A 17006-nucleotide genomic window follows, 5' to 3' on the forward strand; every position below is an offset into this window, starting at 1 on the left:
TCACCACGCCAACGATCCAGACGCTGAAGGTAGAATTCGAGGGTTAACACGTTGTTTGGAACGTTCTGTTCTGAATGGTAGGCCGGTGAAGTTTACCTTGCATTGGTAATATGAATATTTGAACAATACGGTTTGACCCTTCTCCATCATCGATTGTCAATATATGTACGGTTGTGGAAAATTACTCCATGATCAATTTTCGCGTTTAAGAAACAGGAGATTTTCCGTGTTTTTTGCGAATAATAACTTCATCACTTAATCGAGTAGCTACGGATGTGTGTGCGCAGTGGGAAAAGCCACCCAATTTTACATACCCTCACGCGCTGTGTGCTTCACGGTCGACACGCAATGGCTTTCATTTACACAGTCCTCACACTCTCTATCTCTCTCTATCTCTCTATTCGTCTTATCGTTACAGAATCTAGATGTTGGACTAAAGCGCCTCGATCGAGATTATACTGCCACTGCAATTAGTGCCGGTACTACCAGCCCCACCTGCCAGTTGCGAACCAATCATACAACCCACTCGCACTCACACCAAAACCGCACCCCTTCGCCTGGGTAAGGAAGGAAGGTGAGCGCACTGTACAGAGGCGGCCACGATACGACGTCACGATGCTACGCAATCGCGCACACTGGATACGGGTGCTAGCGATCGTACTGGTGGGTGCATGTGCAGTCGGCACTGCATCGCCCGTTTCGACCACGCCGCAAGCCGAGGTAAGTGTCCCACGGACAGGAAAATGTAGGGAAAAAGTAGGTGAAATGTCATCCATTTTCGGACACACGAACTCACAATGAGAAGATTACTTGTCGCTGCACTTGTTGATGCGGGTGCTAAACGAAGCTAACGATCAATCTGCAAAACCAGACGTGGTCTTAAAAAACATCAAGCTCCCGCTTTTGTCCGTGCCGAGTCGGAATTAATTAAGCTCAATTCAATGTAGCGTACCGAGCGAGTCTCATTTAAATTCCTCACCCAACTGTCCCCGAGTGTCCGGCTGGCGGTGCTCGGGGTTATCTTCAATATCAACAGTGTGGCACGAGTGTAGCCCCAGATCGGGGTGAGCGATTTTGCGTAGGTTCCACCGTATGTGTCGGTTCCAGTTAGTCCTAATCTAGCTGTCAGTTGACCGTCACTTGCCAAACTGCGGTCGGTGTGGAGCCGTACGCGCAGTATAGCAACGGCAAGGTCAAGGGTTGGCACCAAGCATATCCGATCACCTGCAATACTAGTTTCTTATCGTAGCTGGTTTTACCGAACGCGTTCGGAAGTTTGAAAGCTCGCTTGGCGATAGCGGAAGAGGAGTGCGTCAATGTTTGCGTTACGCCACCTCGTACGTGCAACATGTTGGGATGGTACATTGGGCTACAAACCCAGGCACCGTAATCTATATTTAATGTTCTCTTGCACGAACCTTCACCGGTGGACCGATAGTTTTGTGCTTTGTTGTTGATGATTGTCAACAACAAAAATCCCCTGTTTGGTGGACGGGAAGTGTCAATGTGTTGTTAGATTAATGCTAACCACAGGATAGTTTCTATATTGCTCCGATGCACCTGTATCGATAAGAAATCAATATTGGCATCGAAATACATGATTAGACATTCAGACGATCATTTGCTGCATGAGAATTAATAGTTGTTTTTCGGTATGGATTAAGTGACATTAATCTAATCTCGAATGGTATTCAGAATGTCGTCAAAAGTATATGATTCACCTTAACGTTGTTAGTCATTCGAGATGTTTGTTTTATTTTAGTTTTGACAAAACCAAAAATGCCCTATCACTTTCTACACATTTAACAATGTAATCTCATTTCTTGAGTAAAATTCTAGAATCCAATTCTCGGATTTTCTATTTCTTGAATTAAAGACCTATTCATTGGAGTGCCCATCGGTACCTTGATTTCTTAGCATCATTAGACCTTCCATACTTCTCAGATTGATGTGCATGGAATATTCAATTGTCCTTTTCCTAGAACACATTCGTTATGAAGTACCAGAATTTATATCAACCACAACGCTCGCTTTATAAGCAATGAAAGTAATTCTCAATAACACACTCTAAGTCAAGAACTCGCTAATAAATAGTCGAAGAAGAAACCCACTGACAACCCTCGCCGTTCTTGGCAACCCACAAACAGCTTGCTAGCTAATACGAGAGCTACGGAGAAGTAACACACAAAAACCGTCAAAGTCGTCCCTAAGGTTGTGCGATGGCCATCAGCTCATTTAAGTGCACCACGTCGGCCATAAATTCACCTGCAATTTGTCCACCTTTTCTAATAATGTATGTCACGTACTGGCCACCAATTCTAGGAGCCTATCGGTCGATGCTCATCTTCCCATCCGAGCTCGACCGAGAAACAGGCACACGGACGTTGAAGGCTTCCTTTTGCTGGGGCAGAAGTTCTGTTTTCATTGAACAACTGCATGCGATCGGTAAATCTTGCCTCACGTCCACATGCGAATTTTATTGAAAAGGACATCGCTTACAGTGCGCTACATCCTTCGAGCTTCACGTGCTGCACTGGTGGCGTGCAATTTCGAGGCCTGTTTAGCCTTCGCGGAAGATGGACGCGAGGTTCCCGCATTGGGACAACACTTTCACCAGCTGAGTAACCGTTTTTGGATTCACATTCTTTGGTACGGTTGGTACGCTACTGGATATTAGCAGGCAACGACACAAAAGCCACCTCTCACGGTATCTAGAAATGTCACAACGGGCATATTAATGGAACACACGACATACCTTCCCGGTTTTGCAAGTTCATTTTGGTCCGTAAACTATTTTTACCTTCGTTGCATTGTATCAAAAATAGTTACAAGCGAGCGTGTCCGGTTGAAACATTCAACGGAATGCCATTCTTTAAGGTTTGAGTAATGCACCAAATTCTTAAACCACCAGATGGCGCTATTATTCAAAATAAAAGAAAACCTTGCGCTGGTGACGGCCTACTATGATGAACCTTTCCCAAGGATAGTTTGGCTCCTCACGTTGTAGGTCAGCTGGAGAGTTCTTGCTTGGAGGAGAGTTCATTACATTCAGCCATTACGGCACGTTTTGGAAATAGATCGAAGCTATAATTTGCTTGCACGTACAGCAAGCAGACAGTTAGCTCAAATTAACCTTTTGCTTCGCTTAAAAATATCTCGCTCCGAGTGTTTTCGAAAAAAGAAACAGGTTGGTCAACAAAAAGGGCTGAATAAATTGGATTCCCAGCCAAAGGTAACCATTTTCAAACAAAAAGCACGAACCGATCATAAATTAGCACCAGCTAGAGCCACTACAGTCTACGAGAAGGCCCATGTCAGAACCAGCCCGCTGGTCGGCTAGTTCCGGTTGAACTTTTCAGCTGGAATCGCACCTACATCGATTTTCTGTTGGTCCTCGCCCAAAGTTCGGCTCGTTGAATGTCACCGCACCGTGGCCGTCCGTGGCCTAAGACTGTTAACCTCGCATTGCTTCTTTTCTATTTTCCAATCCATTTTCTTGTTCTTTCCCGCCGGTGTCCTTTTTGAGCAGAGAATTTGTAGACCTCAGCCCTAGGTCAACGCACCCACCAACAAGGGCTATAGCGTCTATTTTTTTCGGGTGGGAAGGTACAAATGCTACCGTTAATTATAATTCCTTGCTTTTTTGTTTTGTACGTTAATCAGAATATTCACCACCAGGTGTCCACCACGTTCACGACCACATCATATCGACCAGTTGTGGCCGTTGTGGTTTTCTAGCCCCTTCTTCCTGATGTAAAATTGCTCCATACGTTGCGTGACTTTGGCAGGATACGTTTTTGTGTTCCTCGCCAACCCATTCCGGTGCGGAGGGACTTACTATGGCGGAGACTGCCAGCCTTCCCGTATGTAAATCGGACCCTTTCGATCGAACACAGTAACAGGGTGGAAACAATTCACCCCTCCCACGTGATCGACCACTGTGCTTGCTTCGAAGAAGGAAGAATTGACATTCCTCTAGACGTGTTATTGCGTTTCAAACTTACCAAATGTAGCTCCAAAAAAAACGCCACATACATACACACCAAGAACGATCAACCAGTTCAGAGCTTTAACGACGGTGAAACGTGAAGCATTTAATAGATTCACCCTCCACCTAACCGTGTGACGTCACCGGCACTCAGCAAGAAGCGAGGCTTCTCCGATGAGTCACGGCTCCAAACCGGCTTGGTGCGCTTGCGTTCGTGCACAAGATAGCTTCTTCCACCAGACGGGTACCACGGTGTGACTGTTCGACGCGAGACCGTTAATCGTCACTACCCGGTCGTAAAGCGTGTGTTGGACTTTCTTGGAAGTAAGCATTAGTAATCGCAGCATTGTGAGGCAGCGAAAAAAGCGGTCGAACATCTTTCGCGATGATGATGGTTCAATCAGCAGATTTTGGAGTGTTTGTGCTTCCTGTTAGATTTGATCTTCGTGCCGAACAGAAGAATACAGAACGCTCTTTGTACGATCCGATCATAAGTGATGCCTCATGCCACTAAATTGCGGTGAAATCATGATGGAACAGTTTAAAGTGCAGAACGTTATTCCTTAAACCTTTTTTTTTTCAACTCAAACGCAAATAATTTCCTGATTTCTAATTATCAAATGAACAATCAAACACAAAGAATCATTAGTCACCTTGATATTGGTCGTAAATGTTCCTTAGTATTGATTTCTACAAACGATCGCTCAAACTTCCGCAGAGATCGCCATCTGGCAAGTACGCGGGAAAGTTAAATCAAACCCCTACGCATATACACACCCCCCGTGTGTAGATGACAAATCGAGCGCGACTTCTCTTTACCACCCATGATTCAACAGCTGTTCGCAGAAAGCGAGGTACCGAACACTTTGTCTATCACACCGTTCCAAACTATTATCCGGGTTGTAGGGCATCAGTTGGGAGATGCATTTGCACGATCATCTCCCTCTATTGGTTGGTTGAGGGGGTTGTAAGCAACAACAACAAAAAAACTCCCTTGCGCATTGTTGCCAGTTCAGTAAAGTTCACCGTAGCGTTTATAGGTTTGATCTTTAACTCGTCCATTCAATTAACGCTTAATGAATTGCTACCCCTACTGGCATGCCGGGTCCCTTCGCACGACACACCCTCAGCCCTACGGTTACGTATGATGCCGGGTGCTCCATGCATACAAGTCTTCGAATACGTCGCTAAATACCCATTAACAGGTGATACAAAACGAATCACCGTCAACAGCAACTTACACACATCGCCACATCGACAAGGTGCACAAAGGTCAACCGATTCATTGGCGTTATATAATTAATTGTACGCGAAATGTTCTTCCGCACTGAGATGAAGTCGGCTGCATTCCTGCTTTGCAACTGTAGTAACCGATCGTCTATGGTGTCGTTTTTAGTCTTTTCTTTATCACTTCCCGGCGGTTCCATGATAGACTTTAACGTGCCCTTTTTGCAAAACTTCGTTAGGAAATTACTCACCAAACGGACCCACGGTTGGAACCCACGGTGGAAATGGCTGTAATCTAGGGAATGTCCAATCCTACCCGATAGCGCAATCACTTTCGGACGGATAAAGCGTCGAAACCGAACCGTACAGTTTTGCTTTTAAGTTGAAGGTTGAAGGTGTACACCTTTCATCACCGATACGGAGTGGTCTCTACGCTGATAAGGATTCTCCCTCAGGGTAGTGTGTGTTGAAATCTACCCTCTACGCACCGACAGTCCACGATACAGCGACTCCACAACGCTTTTACTCTGTCCATCGGAGGCCATCTTCAAGGTCCTTGGAAAACATAATCCCTCACTTGTAATGGTCAACAACATCGCACCAGCTGTTGTGCCAGTAGTTGTATACTGTGTACCGTCTGATAGAATCTTCAATTGACGCAGCAACATTCTTGGCCCAGTTTTAAGCTTGATAAGCAACCGAAATGTTTTGTTCTCTCCCGGTCCGGATGATGGAAAGATGCCGCCAGACACATGAGATCGTACACGTACCGCGTACCGAATCTTGCCTGTCGATTGCTTCCTGATCCGATAGAGCAAAATGAGCAAAAAACACCTTCAGCAGACCGCCGTTTGATGCGATATGTTGTTGCGATTGCAATTTGCTTGGCGGTCGTTACAAACCGTGCGCAATTGTTGCTGTACTCACACTACTCACAAGTACACCGTACGCACACACACCCAAACACACACTAGTCTAGATAGTGATGATACGAGCAGAAAGTGGTGGTTGTAAATAATAATCTAGCAAAACCTCGCAGTACTGCTGGTGATGAATGTGTTTTTTGTTCCGTTCTCTGCGAAGAGTTGCAGCCTAATCGTGAGCAATCTTCTGTGATTATCGGTAGGGGGTTTGGAAGGCGAAAGATAGTAATAAGTAAGATAGTAAGCACATTGCTAACTCGCGAAGTTGTGACGATGTTAGTTGATGCGGTGTAAAGTCGGTTATAAAACGGAGTTTTTAAGAGTGAAATAAACACTTATTCCACTTATTATAATAACCACATGTTAACCAAGAAAATTGTTAGTATCTTTGATCTTTACGTTCATAAAAATAGTAATCTAAAGCTGCTTGAAATTGAATCCACTCCATATGATTCATTCCCACTCAGCTGTCTGGTCAATGGCGCCGTCCCTAACTTCACCACTTCAGTGTCCATACTGCATGACGATTTATTTGTTTCACGAATCATTTCTGTACAACCGCCACACCGGCCGATGCCATTTAATCGATAGGGATGGTCAGCCATTAAGTCTCGTCGTTAGGCGGTGTGGTGGCCCACTGGTCACGCTGCACTGGAGTTGAATGAACTCAGCGTCACCTAGATTTCGCGTCACCTCGAATCGTGTCAAACCGCCCGACGGTGGCATCGCATCTTCTGTACGTCGGTGTCGCATTATTAATCCAACATCTCGAGGTTCTTCCGAATTTTTCGAAACAGATACGATTTATTTGCTGTGCTGCGTTCTTTACTACCGGGACAGCTAAAGATCTACCATTGACGGCATTTGCCACAATCGGAGTTCCCATGAGCGTTGGGCAGCCATCGCTGCCCACCCACAATAGCCCACCGTTCGCAGCATAATAATCGGCCGAACGAGCGAACGAGCAAACGGCCTCGAACGACCCTCGAACAGTCGGTCCGAAATAAGTGTCACAATTCGGAACCACCGGTCGTCGAATCGCTGCAGCATAGGTCATTCATTCCGCTTCTCCACCGCACACCACGGGTGCCATTGTGATAGTTCATTATTTGCACAATCCACTCCGGTCCCTACCTTCCCAACGTTTGCCCGCGTAGAATCATGCGCACAAATCGCCCTACCAACTCCCCCACGCCGGATTGAAGCACCAACACCCGGTGTGATACCAGGAGGTGAATTGCCGGTGGGTTTATGATTTTTCATTGCCATCCGCGAAACCCACCACCACACAGCCCGATTAATCCCTTCCGTTCGGTCGCAGCGAATGATGAGCTTTGATTTACTATTCATGCAGCCCGGGTCCGATACCGACCTACACAGCTCTGCATCACCCCTCCCTTGGTTGTCTGGTGGGGTCGGAAATAAAAGAAAAAAAGAGAAGCTGTTAGAATTGGCTGTAGCTTGACGATGCGTTTGGTTTTGCGGCGGACGACCACGATTCCACATTGTTGTACACGCCGGGCCGGGATGGTATGTGCGCGATTTGCTTGCGCTACCGCAAATGGTGGGGCGCATATGGTTCCGGGCGCTAGTAGGAAGTGACGGACGCGATCGGACACGCCTGAGATGCGATTAACCTTCCGCGTTGATGTGTTTATTGATTACAAATGAAGTACTCGTTTGGTGGCTTCGACGTTTTTTTTCTGTCTGTGTGTGGTTTTCACTTCTCTCCCATATGCTCACTTGTCATAAAGTGATGACAATTATTAAGTTTCAATTGTTTTAGATTTATTGTGAGTATTTATAAGGATCACTATAGGAAAATTGTTAAAACTTAAAAGTATTTTCCAACTCATCGATACTTATGTAGCTTTACATCTAAATTGTTATAAATAAATTGTTACATTAATTTTAAAGTTTTTTTGATGTAAATTTTTTTAAACACAATAATTTATAATTTTAGATAATTTGGAAAAAACTACAACTTTCGAATTTATTTACATTTAGAGCCCTTTTGCACGTATGCATGAAAACATTAAAAAATTCGACGATTTTTCATAAGAGCACTCAGCACTGTTTTGTGTTCTATCGCTATGTCATTATGCATAGCCAAAATTTGGCAGTGTTATCACTTAATTTGTAACGGCCACTATCAAAACATTAAGGCAATTGCTTTTGACGATATGTTGAAACTGCATGCGTCACACCGAAACGAGGTAGTTCTACATGGCAAAATTCTTAGTATTTGCAAAGTTTGGTCGATTTTGCTCCCTTTGTTTCTTCTCCTATCTTAAGAAAGGCTACAGTGCCAACTAGTAATCTTGTTCTGACCACCACTTCAGAGAACAACGCGATTCTGGCCAGTTTTTCGTAAGACCGCCCGATAGGGCTTCAAAGGTTTTTGCTTATATGTCTTTAAAACATAGGACGAAACATTATAGCAAACATTTTTTTCGCATTCAATTATTGTCAGAATATTTTTTTCATTGTTATTTAAACCCTATTGAAGCATTCCTCTTTCTGAAGTTCTATCTGTATGACTCAACCGAGAACAAAACATATTTGCTTCCTGGCGACAGCAAACCAAAGCTTATTTTGTACATTCGCTCATTGCGAAGCTTCTGCAAACTTGTTTACTATTTTAAATTCCTCGCTTAAAACATAACGTCCAACGAGAGCGCCATAAAAGTGACGAAAACATCTTATCTCACCACCCTATTACGAGCTTATTACTCACTTCTTCTCATTGCACCGCAAACGCAAACAAGCGCATCTTCTCGTGGATCGTAAAAATGTCCCATATGGGCACTGCACTGCACGTCGCGCATGCAGTATCCAACGCAGGCACTTATCCTTCTGTCAGTCTATCTGTTCGGATGCTGTGTGGCACGTTTACCGACACTGTAGCATCCGGTGCAGTTCAAAGCGAGTTCGATTGGAGCTTTAAACACGTGCGGTTATTTCCTTTTTTACACCCATTACTCTGTTGGTGAACAATTTTTAGGTCATTTAAATATACATCAACGTGGTATGGTGATGGGAAGCCTCCCGTATGCAGCAGAAACGGACAGTCCCGACTCGAATATACCGCATCCAATCGACCCATCAGTGCACTGCAAGGCTGTTGATAAATTGTTTGAGCCGCATGACGCGTTCGGGGCGAACGTAAACACTTGATAATCGTTTCAAAGTGCGCAGAAGCTGAAAAGTGGTCTTTTTGCCATTTCTACATCGCTTAATGAGTTGATGCGACGAACCATTGTCAAATACACAACATCCTCCATATGCGGTTCCATTGCTTCGATCGTCGGGATAAAGAATGAAGCAGTGTTACAAATATTGTCTACCAGTGATTATTACATTCCCTGGGGAATAATGCACATCCTAAAGGCATCTCATCGGCTGTCGTGTGATCGTGACTGTGGCTTAACTTATGCATAGTGCCTCCCTCGACCTAGGAACCGCTATTTATGACTTCCTCTCACTTTGGTGAACCGATCCAACGATTCTATCGATCGAAAATTACCACCTATGAGGTTCCTGTTGCAAGCGGTCTGGCCTTGCAGCCGGCACGTGCCGACGACCGTTTTCTAATCGCTGATAACATCTTACATCACTCCCGGCAATTGGTAGAAACCGTGGTTTTCAGCATGCCTGTATACATTTCTTTTACTTACATCGTGGGCGATTGTTCTAATTACCATTTGATTCAATTGCAGCTGATTTATGTACCAGCGGCATACAGACCGAAGTGGTATAGTGGAGTGACCTTATAACTCCTGTTGCCTGTTTCATACGATGAACCTCGCTTATCTGAACCAAAGCAACCAAGAGTGTGTATGGCATAATCCCGCAAGCCTTGACCATTGCAGGCTAATGTCGGGGTAGAAAGCATCCCAAACCATGTAGTCATTACACTGGGGAAGGCCAAAACGAAGGCAAAAGAAATAATCAATTGCAAGTGATAGGAAGATCACCAATGAGCGCACCATACAATGCTGATGCTTTGTAGCATTTGAAAGCAACTGTTTGTGTTGCGCCTGGAATTTCCGTTGAACTTTATGCCATAGGGAAATCATTCAAATATGAGCTGTTTGATTTAGTTCAAGCTTCTTTGTATATTGAAAATTCAAGCGATTAAACAGGAGCTAACAAATCTAACCATAATACCCCACCGTTCGAGCAACAGCCTAACTTTATGTCAAACGAAATAAATCTACATTATCATCCCTTACTTTGGATTTCTCTAAAATCTTTCCAATCATAAACAGAGAGATAAGCGTGGAAAAACATCACTGCATTTAATAAATCTTTCCACGCCGTAAACTCGCCCGAAATCTGCTTATCACCGTTCTCCCATATCGTAACAAAAATATTAAAAAGCAGACTGACGACGCCATTCATGTTGTTATTTGTTCGCACAACAAGTCCGCACGGAATGTTCCTACCGTGCTACAGTCTTCATCGACCCGTCGCGTCGCACAAGCAATCGGATACATTTTCTAACAGAAAAATGCGATTACAAGCAATTACATCTGCTCCGTTCGCTTCCTACCCGTTGTGTGCGGGTTGTGTCACGCTTCGGTTACAAGATTGGCTAATTAAGGCAAGCACTCATCCCCCATCGGGGAAGGTTCATTATCGCGATTAGAGCCGCTACCAAACCCGCCTCGAGCATTGCTGACAGCTGACAAATTGTATGCGAATATTGATACCATGCAAATGAAACTTCCCTTCGATTCACTGACCAAGTTTAACCTTTCGCCCTTGGGAAGATGGTTTTCGGATACAACAATCGGTCGGATTTGGTTTATCGTGTGTTGGCAGTTCTTGGTAGATCACCATAAATCTTGCACCTTCATGTGCGGACGTCGCTATGAAAAATGCGCTTCTTCTGGTACGTGTTTGTGTCAACTCCGGTCGGACGCATCGTGCGCGGAATGTTGTATCATAAATATTAATTGACGATCGATCAGATTGTGGTTCCACGATCACTGGTGGCTGCACTTTTCGGACGTTTCGACGTACCCAGGGCATCGTAACCGTACGGTACGAGCATGTGCACGAGAAGGGCTTAAGGTTTTGTTGTTGTTGTTGTTGCAAATTTTACGCTCATATTTTGCAAATAAACGACCATATTCTTTGCGTGCGGCACCTGTCTAGAATCGCTAATCTGCGGAACCCGTCAGAATAATGACCCATTAGAAGGAAGGGCAATACACCACGTGAGCGTAACGTATGGCTCAGAGCGAGTTCCAGTCGAGAGCTTTACGGACCATCATTCGGTTGAAAGATGAGCATCTATTGGGTTGTTGTGTTCCTGAGCTGCACTCATGCATTTCCTGTCAGTCAAAGTCCCTGTCAGTGTGTCGGAATCGATTACTAACGGTACGTTGTCTCCCATTTATGCTCTTCTCCACACAGCTCTACCTCTCACAATTTGGGTATTTAAGCCCCAAGTATCGGAATCCAACTAGCGGGAACCTACTGGATCAGGACACATGGGAAAAGGCCATCATGGAGTTCCAGAGCTTTGCCGGGCTCAACGTTACCGGCGAGCTGGACGGTGAAACTATGCAGCTCATGTCACTGCCACGGTGCGGCGTTAAGGATAAGGTCGGGTTCGGGTCCGACACACGTTCGAAGCGGTATGCCCTCCAGGGAAGTCGTTGGAAGGTGAAGGACCTCACCTATCGGATATCCAAGTACCCGAAGCGTCTGGAACGGACGGCCGTAGATAAGGAAATAGCGAAGGCATTCAGCGTATGGAGCGAGTACACGGATTTACGCTTCACGCCAAAGAAAAGTGGTGCCGTGCACATCGACATTCGGTTCGAAGAGAACGAACACGGTGATGGTGATCCGTTCGATGGCCCAGGAGGTACTTTGGCTCACGCGTACTTCCCAGTGTACGGTGGTGATGCTCACTTTGATGATGCGGAACAGTGGACCATCGACAAGTCACGCGGCACCAACCTGTTCCAGGTCGCAGCTCATGAGTTTGGTCACTCGCTAGGTTTAAGTCATTCGGATGTAAGATCGGCCCTGATGGCACCGTTCTACCGTGGGTACGATCCCGTATTCCGGTTGGATTCCGACGATATTCAGGTAGGTGTCATGGGGTGCATGTGCAAAAGATGGACGATTTATCCAGAACTTCGATTCGATCACCTCTGCAGGGCATTCAAACGCTTTACGGTCCGAAGACAAGGAATGGAGGTGGAAGCGGTAATGGTGGAGGAGTTGCACCAACTAGGACACCCAGACCAAAGACTCCAATAGAGCTGGATTCGGAACTGTGCACGTCTCCGAAGATTGATGCCATATTCAACACTGCCGATGGCAGTACCTACGCCTTCAAGGGTGATAAGTACTACAAGCTGACGGAGAATGCAGTCGCCGAGGGATATCCGAAAAAAATCGCCGAAGGCTGGCCAGGATTACCAGGCATGTATCTACAAGCTTTTCTAACTGTTTTGCTTACTATTAATTTTAACTTCCTCTCTGCATTGTAGGCAACATCGATGCCGCATTTACGTATAAGAATGGCAAGACTTACTTCTTCCAGGGTACCAAATACTGGCGGTATCAGGGCCGCCAGGTTGACGGTGATTACCCGAAGGAGATCAGCGAGGGCTTCACCGGCGTCCCGGACCATCTCGATGCGGCAATGGTGTGGGGCGGCAACGGCAAGATCTACTTCTACAAGGGCAGCAAATTCTGGCGGTTCGATCCACTGAAGCGACCGCCGGTTAAATCCACCTACCCGAAGCCCATCTCGAACTGGGAAGGTGTGCCGAACAGTATCGATGCCGCACTGCAGTACACGAACGGGTACACCTACTTCTTCAAGGACGACAAGTACTATCGGTTTAACGATAGAACGTTCACGGTAAGTAACCACGGAGATTAGGTCTGGATCGTATCGGCGGTACTTAGTATTCTCGACCGCGCGAATACCCGAGCCACGGAGACCGCGAAACGATCAATGACGGTGTGCCGCACGGAATCGCTAAGCAGCGTGACGCTTCTGTCCACTTCCAGGTTGACCAGTCCGATCCACCGTTCCCGCGACCGACGGCACACTGGTGGTACGGCTGCAAGAACACACCATCGACCTTCAACACGCTAGGTAATGTACGATTGCAAAAATCCGACGAACATCCCGACGATATCACCAATTTGATTCTGGATGCCGGTAAGTGAAACCGACCAAACCTTCTGTACACCTTCCTTCCTTCTCTCTTTCTCGATCCCCTCTCCCTTCCTCTTCCTTCCTATCTCCTTCCTTGCAACGAAAGGCAAACCGTCTCCATGATCACGAGGTCATGATCGTGCTGTCAGATTTTTGACAGCGACCAAGGTCGTCGTACCCCACATCAACTTTACTTCATCCTTAATCGTTCTCCTACGCGTTCTTCAGCGGTTTTTGTTTGTTCGTAATCGTTCGCTAGTCACTAGTGTGTGCGCAGAATGCCTAAGTAGCTGTTAGGTGTCCGCCTCCTTCAGGGCCGATGTGTTTTCCGTCTGTGCGTCTTCGCTTGGGGAGTGTGTGCTCCTTCTGGTGTGGTCATGCGATAGCTATTACTTAATACTCTGTGCATTTGTGTGTGAACTGAACAAATTCTCGATCCCGTTGCAAATGTTGTGTAGCTCGCGGGACGCATTAACAAACGATTCGCGCTTCTAGTGACCGGTTAGTTGCGGTTTTCGTCTAATATCTATCTCTGTTGCTCTGTCGTTATCTTGTAGCTACCGTTGAGTATCAACCGTACTGTCGCAACTCTCTGTAAAACCCCATGGCTGGACGCGACGCTGGCCGTTTTCTTTCTACTGCATCCGCTCTTTCATTTATTGCTATCTTCCAACCTGTGTACTTCTGTTTCTGTAGCGCCTTTTGAGAGCTATCCTAAGAGCTAAGGTTTGTGTTTACTGCTCTGTATCTTACCAACTCACTTTCATCCTTCATTGAACGCTTATCCGCGATCTGTCTCGGTTCAGAAATGGGAAAAGGTTTAACAGATCGTTTTCTGAGCATGCTAGAACAGCCGTTTCATTCACAAATGTCAAGGGAAATCCCCATTACGATGAAGATGTCCAGATGCTATGGCATAATCGCGCACAATGCGCTTCTTTCATGTTTCGTCCAGTGTGATCTAATAACAATGAGCCCATCGTTCTAACCGTCGTTTCAATAAGTGCATTTTCTAACTAGATTGAATGCGTCAATAAGCGTCTGCTACGTTGATCATTTTGTTCCTAACCAAATTAACAAGCATTCTTCTTAACTAACAGCTCATTATGCCCTCCCAACTACTCCAACTGTCTTGTTCCGTGCTGTTTCAAAAACAAAATACCCTAAACGGATTGCATCTCTGCCTGGACACTCGTGTATTATCCCTCTCCACAAACAGTTACAGCTAAAGCAGGTCGGTTTCACACCAACAAAGCCCGGGTCGGGTGAAAGAGGGTGTTTCGTACCCACCCGGTATCCGAGCCAAATCTGTGTGATAGACTCCGTAGCACTTAGCACACGCACCCGGAGTGATGTAGTAGCGCCTGGCCTGTAGCGTTTGAGCATTAAATGGAACGAATTGGCACACCACCAGCCAGCGGGCAGCAGTAGATGCACTAGTTTGTTGTGGTAGAAAGCACGGTAAAACAGTGTTGGACATGGCACGATGCACACAATTTTCGCCGTAGACGTTTGATGTATTTGGTAGCCCAAAAATGCTTTGGTAGCTCGAGTAGCTTGACATTTACTATACAATTCGAATTGCACATTTGGGTGGGGGGGGGGGGGGGGGTTTCATTTCATGGTGTAATATTTAATCGGGTACTGGAATTTTCACTTTCGCTACTAAACTAATCGTTATGCGGGTGTTCAATAGTGCATGAACTAAAAAAAATTGTCACACTAAACGGTGGGTAACATAATAATAGTTCTTGAGAGGTTGATCAGTATTGATTTATTGGCACCGAAATCGTAAACCAATTGGACATTTCGATTATTGACGTTACTTTGATGCGATACAACCGACATTGATCTACTATTAGTATCAATAACGATTCAATAACTCCGAAATTTTAAGAAAAAATTGTTATTCAAAAAATGGTTAAAGAAGTCTTCAAGAAATTGCGTAACTATTCTTCACCACGCTTCGCACATTATATTGTTGGCTTTACGGCCATAAGTCTTCTATGTAGTGAATAGATTATAAAGCACCGTATTTTATTTTTTGCACGCACACATTTGTAGTATCACTTCCGGTTAGAAGATGTTGAAACGCTTCTCAGCACAGAGTTCCCTCAAATATGCAGAGGACATCATATGTTGCACAATTGGCCGTAAAATCACGCTATGGTTCCTTCAAAGAGTTACTGCACGATCGTACCAATAGGAAAGTCTTAGTACAACTGCACGTAATCACCATTCGTTGGGTAGTAGCATTGCATCCGTAGTACGCTACAAAGCATTCCATGCCACCGATTGAAACTACCCACTGATTTGATTTATTTTGTTTCTTCTTTTCTTTTCCTTACATGAAATTGTTATAATTTTCTTTTGCTATGCAATAATGTCAAACTTTTGTTACGCCGTCTGACCACCCGATGCACCCGATACGGAAATTGGGGCGGTGCGTTTGCAATCTTTCTTCCTACCTCAGCATGAAGATCGCCAGCCATCAGGCCACTGCAAACAGCGATACGGTGTGTGTCAGCAGATGTGCAACACACGCAAACACTACACGGTCACTGAACCTCCCGCCTGTTTAGTTGTTTAGAAGCGAATACTTAAAAACAAAAACATAGAATCAATTAGTACGCGTCCAAATACTACACTCGAGGATCGATCGGATGCTTGAGCCTGACGCGGCTAACCATGTGCCAAACGTGCGTGCATTAGAACATTCGCAGCCTTGTTACCCGTGCGTGTCAGCGTTTTGTGTTAGTGTTGTAAGCATGCAGGCAGATTGTCTGAGTGAATTCAAAGCAAAGTCGCTAAATCGCATCCTCCAAAAGTGCGTCTTTGATGTGGCCGGTGATATACAGAGGAAAAAAACGACGCGTTACGTAGCGTTACTTCAGCAGGGCTATATTAGCAAGCTTATGCAACAGTTTTGCAGAGTTCGATAGTTATCGTTTAGTTTGTACTGTTGTTTTGTTTTCATTCGCTATGCCTTACGTACACAATTTCGTGCTGGTTGTGCTTTTCTTTCTTTCTTACAAGTACTGTTTCCATTTAGCTTAGCGTTCCCACAAACACGGCTGTTGCGAGCGTCCCTATGCACGTCGTAGCGGAGCACCTTTGCCGTGTGATCGCGAACGTGGCTAGCGTTATCCTGATGCAATGTGTTATCCTTTTCTTCTGCTATTTTCTACTCTCTTCTCGTCCCACCCCAAAACACCTACACGCATTTCTACCACACAGCAGATACGGACGATCAACCAGAACCGGACAGCTACAGCGGTAATGGAGCTTCCACAGTTACTGGCATCAAACTCAGTATTACTACGCTTTTGTTTGCTGTGCTGGGCGCGTACCTTGTCAATCGCTGTTAGTGCTACGTACCTACCGAACGTATTGGCAAACGTTGATCACGGGAGACCAAAACGTAACATAGAAATCAATTCTGCTGCAGAGCTACGGGCGTGATCGCGACTACTCCAGACAATCTCGATCGCGAACTGCCACCAAGTGTCGGATGGACCAAAAAGCAAACTACAGACACGCGAGCTTATAGAAACATCATAACCGAAATTGATCTCAACGGTGGGCAGCACTGACGGGTGACGGACACAGACTGGACTTGCTGGTGGATTTCATACAATGCATGGGATGCCCGCGATGAGTGCGAGTGTGCGCG

The 17006-nt window shown here is 45.5% G+C and overlaps 1 protein-coding gene across 1 annotated transcript; it reads left to right on the top strand.

Annotated features, from left to right (window-relative positions):
- Positions 1-615: 615 nt before the first annotated feature.
- LOC128714516 (matrix metalloproteinase-14) lies at positions 616-16701 on the top strand. Its single transcript, XM_053809391.1, has 6 exons — positions 616-720; positions 11563-12246; positions 12318-12585; positions 12654-13030; positions 13183-13336; positions 16571-16701. Exons 1-6 carry the CDS (start codon positions 616-618, stop codon positions 16699-16701), a joined length of 1719 nt encoding a protein of 572 aa, XP_053665366.1.
- Positions 16702-17006: the final 305 nt, after the last annotated feature.

The sequence above is a fragment of the Anopheles marshallii genome, chromosome 3 (assembly GCF_943734725.1).
Source record: "Anopheles marshallii chromosome 3, idAnoMarsDA_429_01, whole genome shotgun sequence".
Lineage (NCBI taxonomy): Eukaryota > Metazoa > Arthropoda > Insecta > Diptera > Culicidae > Anopheles > Anopheles marshallii.

Coding starts and splice junctions, on each gene's coding strand:
- LOC128714516 (XM_053809391.1), top strand. CDS start 616: ATGCTACGCAATCGCGCACACTGGATACGGGTGCTAGCGATCGTACTG. Junction 721..11,562: donor CGACCACGCCGCAAGCCGAG/GTAAGTGTCCCA, acceptor TTCTCCACACAG/CTCTACCTCTCACAATTTGG. Junction 12,586..12,653: donor AGGCTGGCCAGGATTACCAG/GCATGTATCTAC, acceptor TCTGCATTGTAG/GCAACATCGATGCCGCATTT.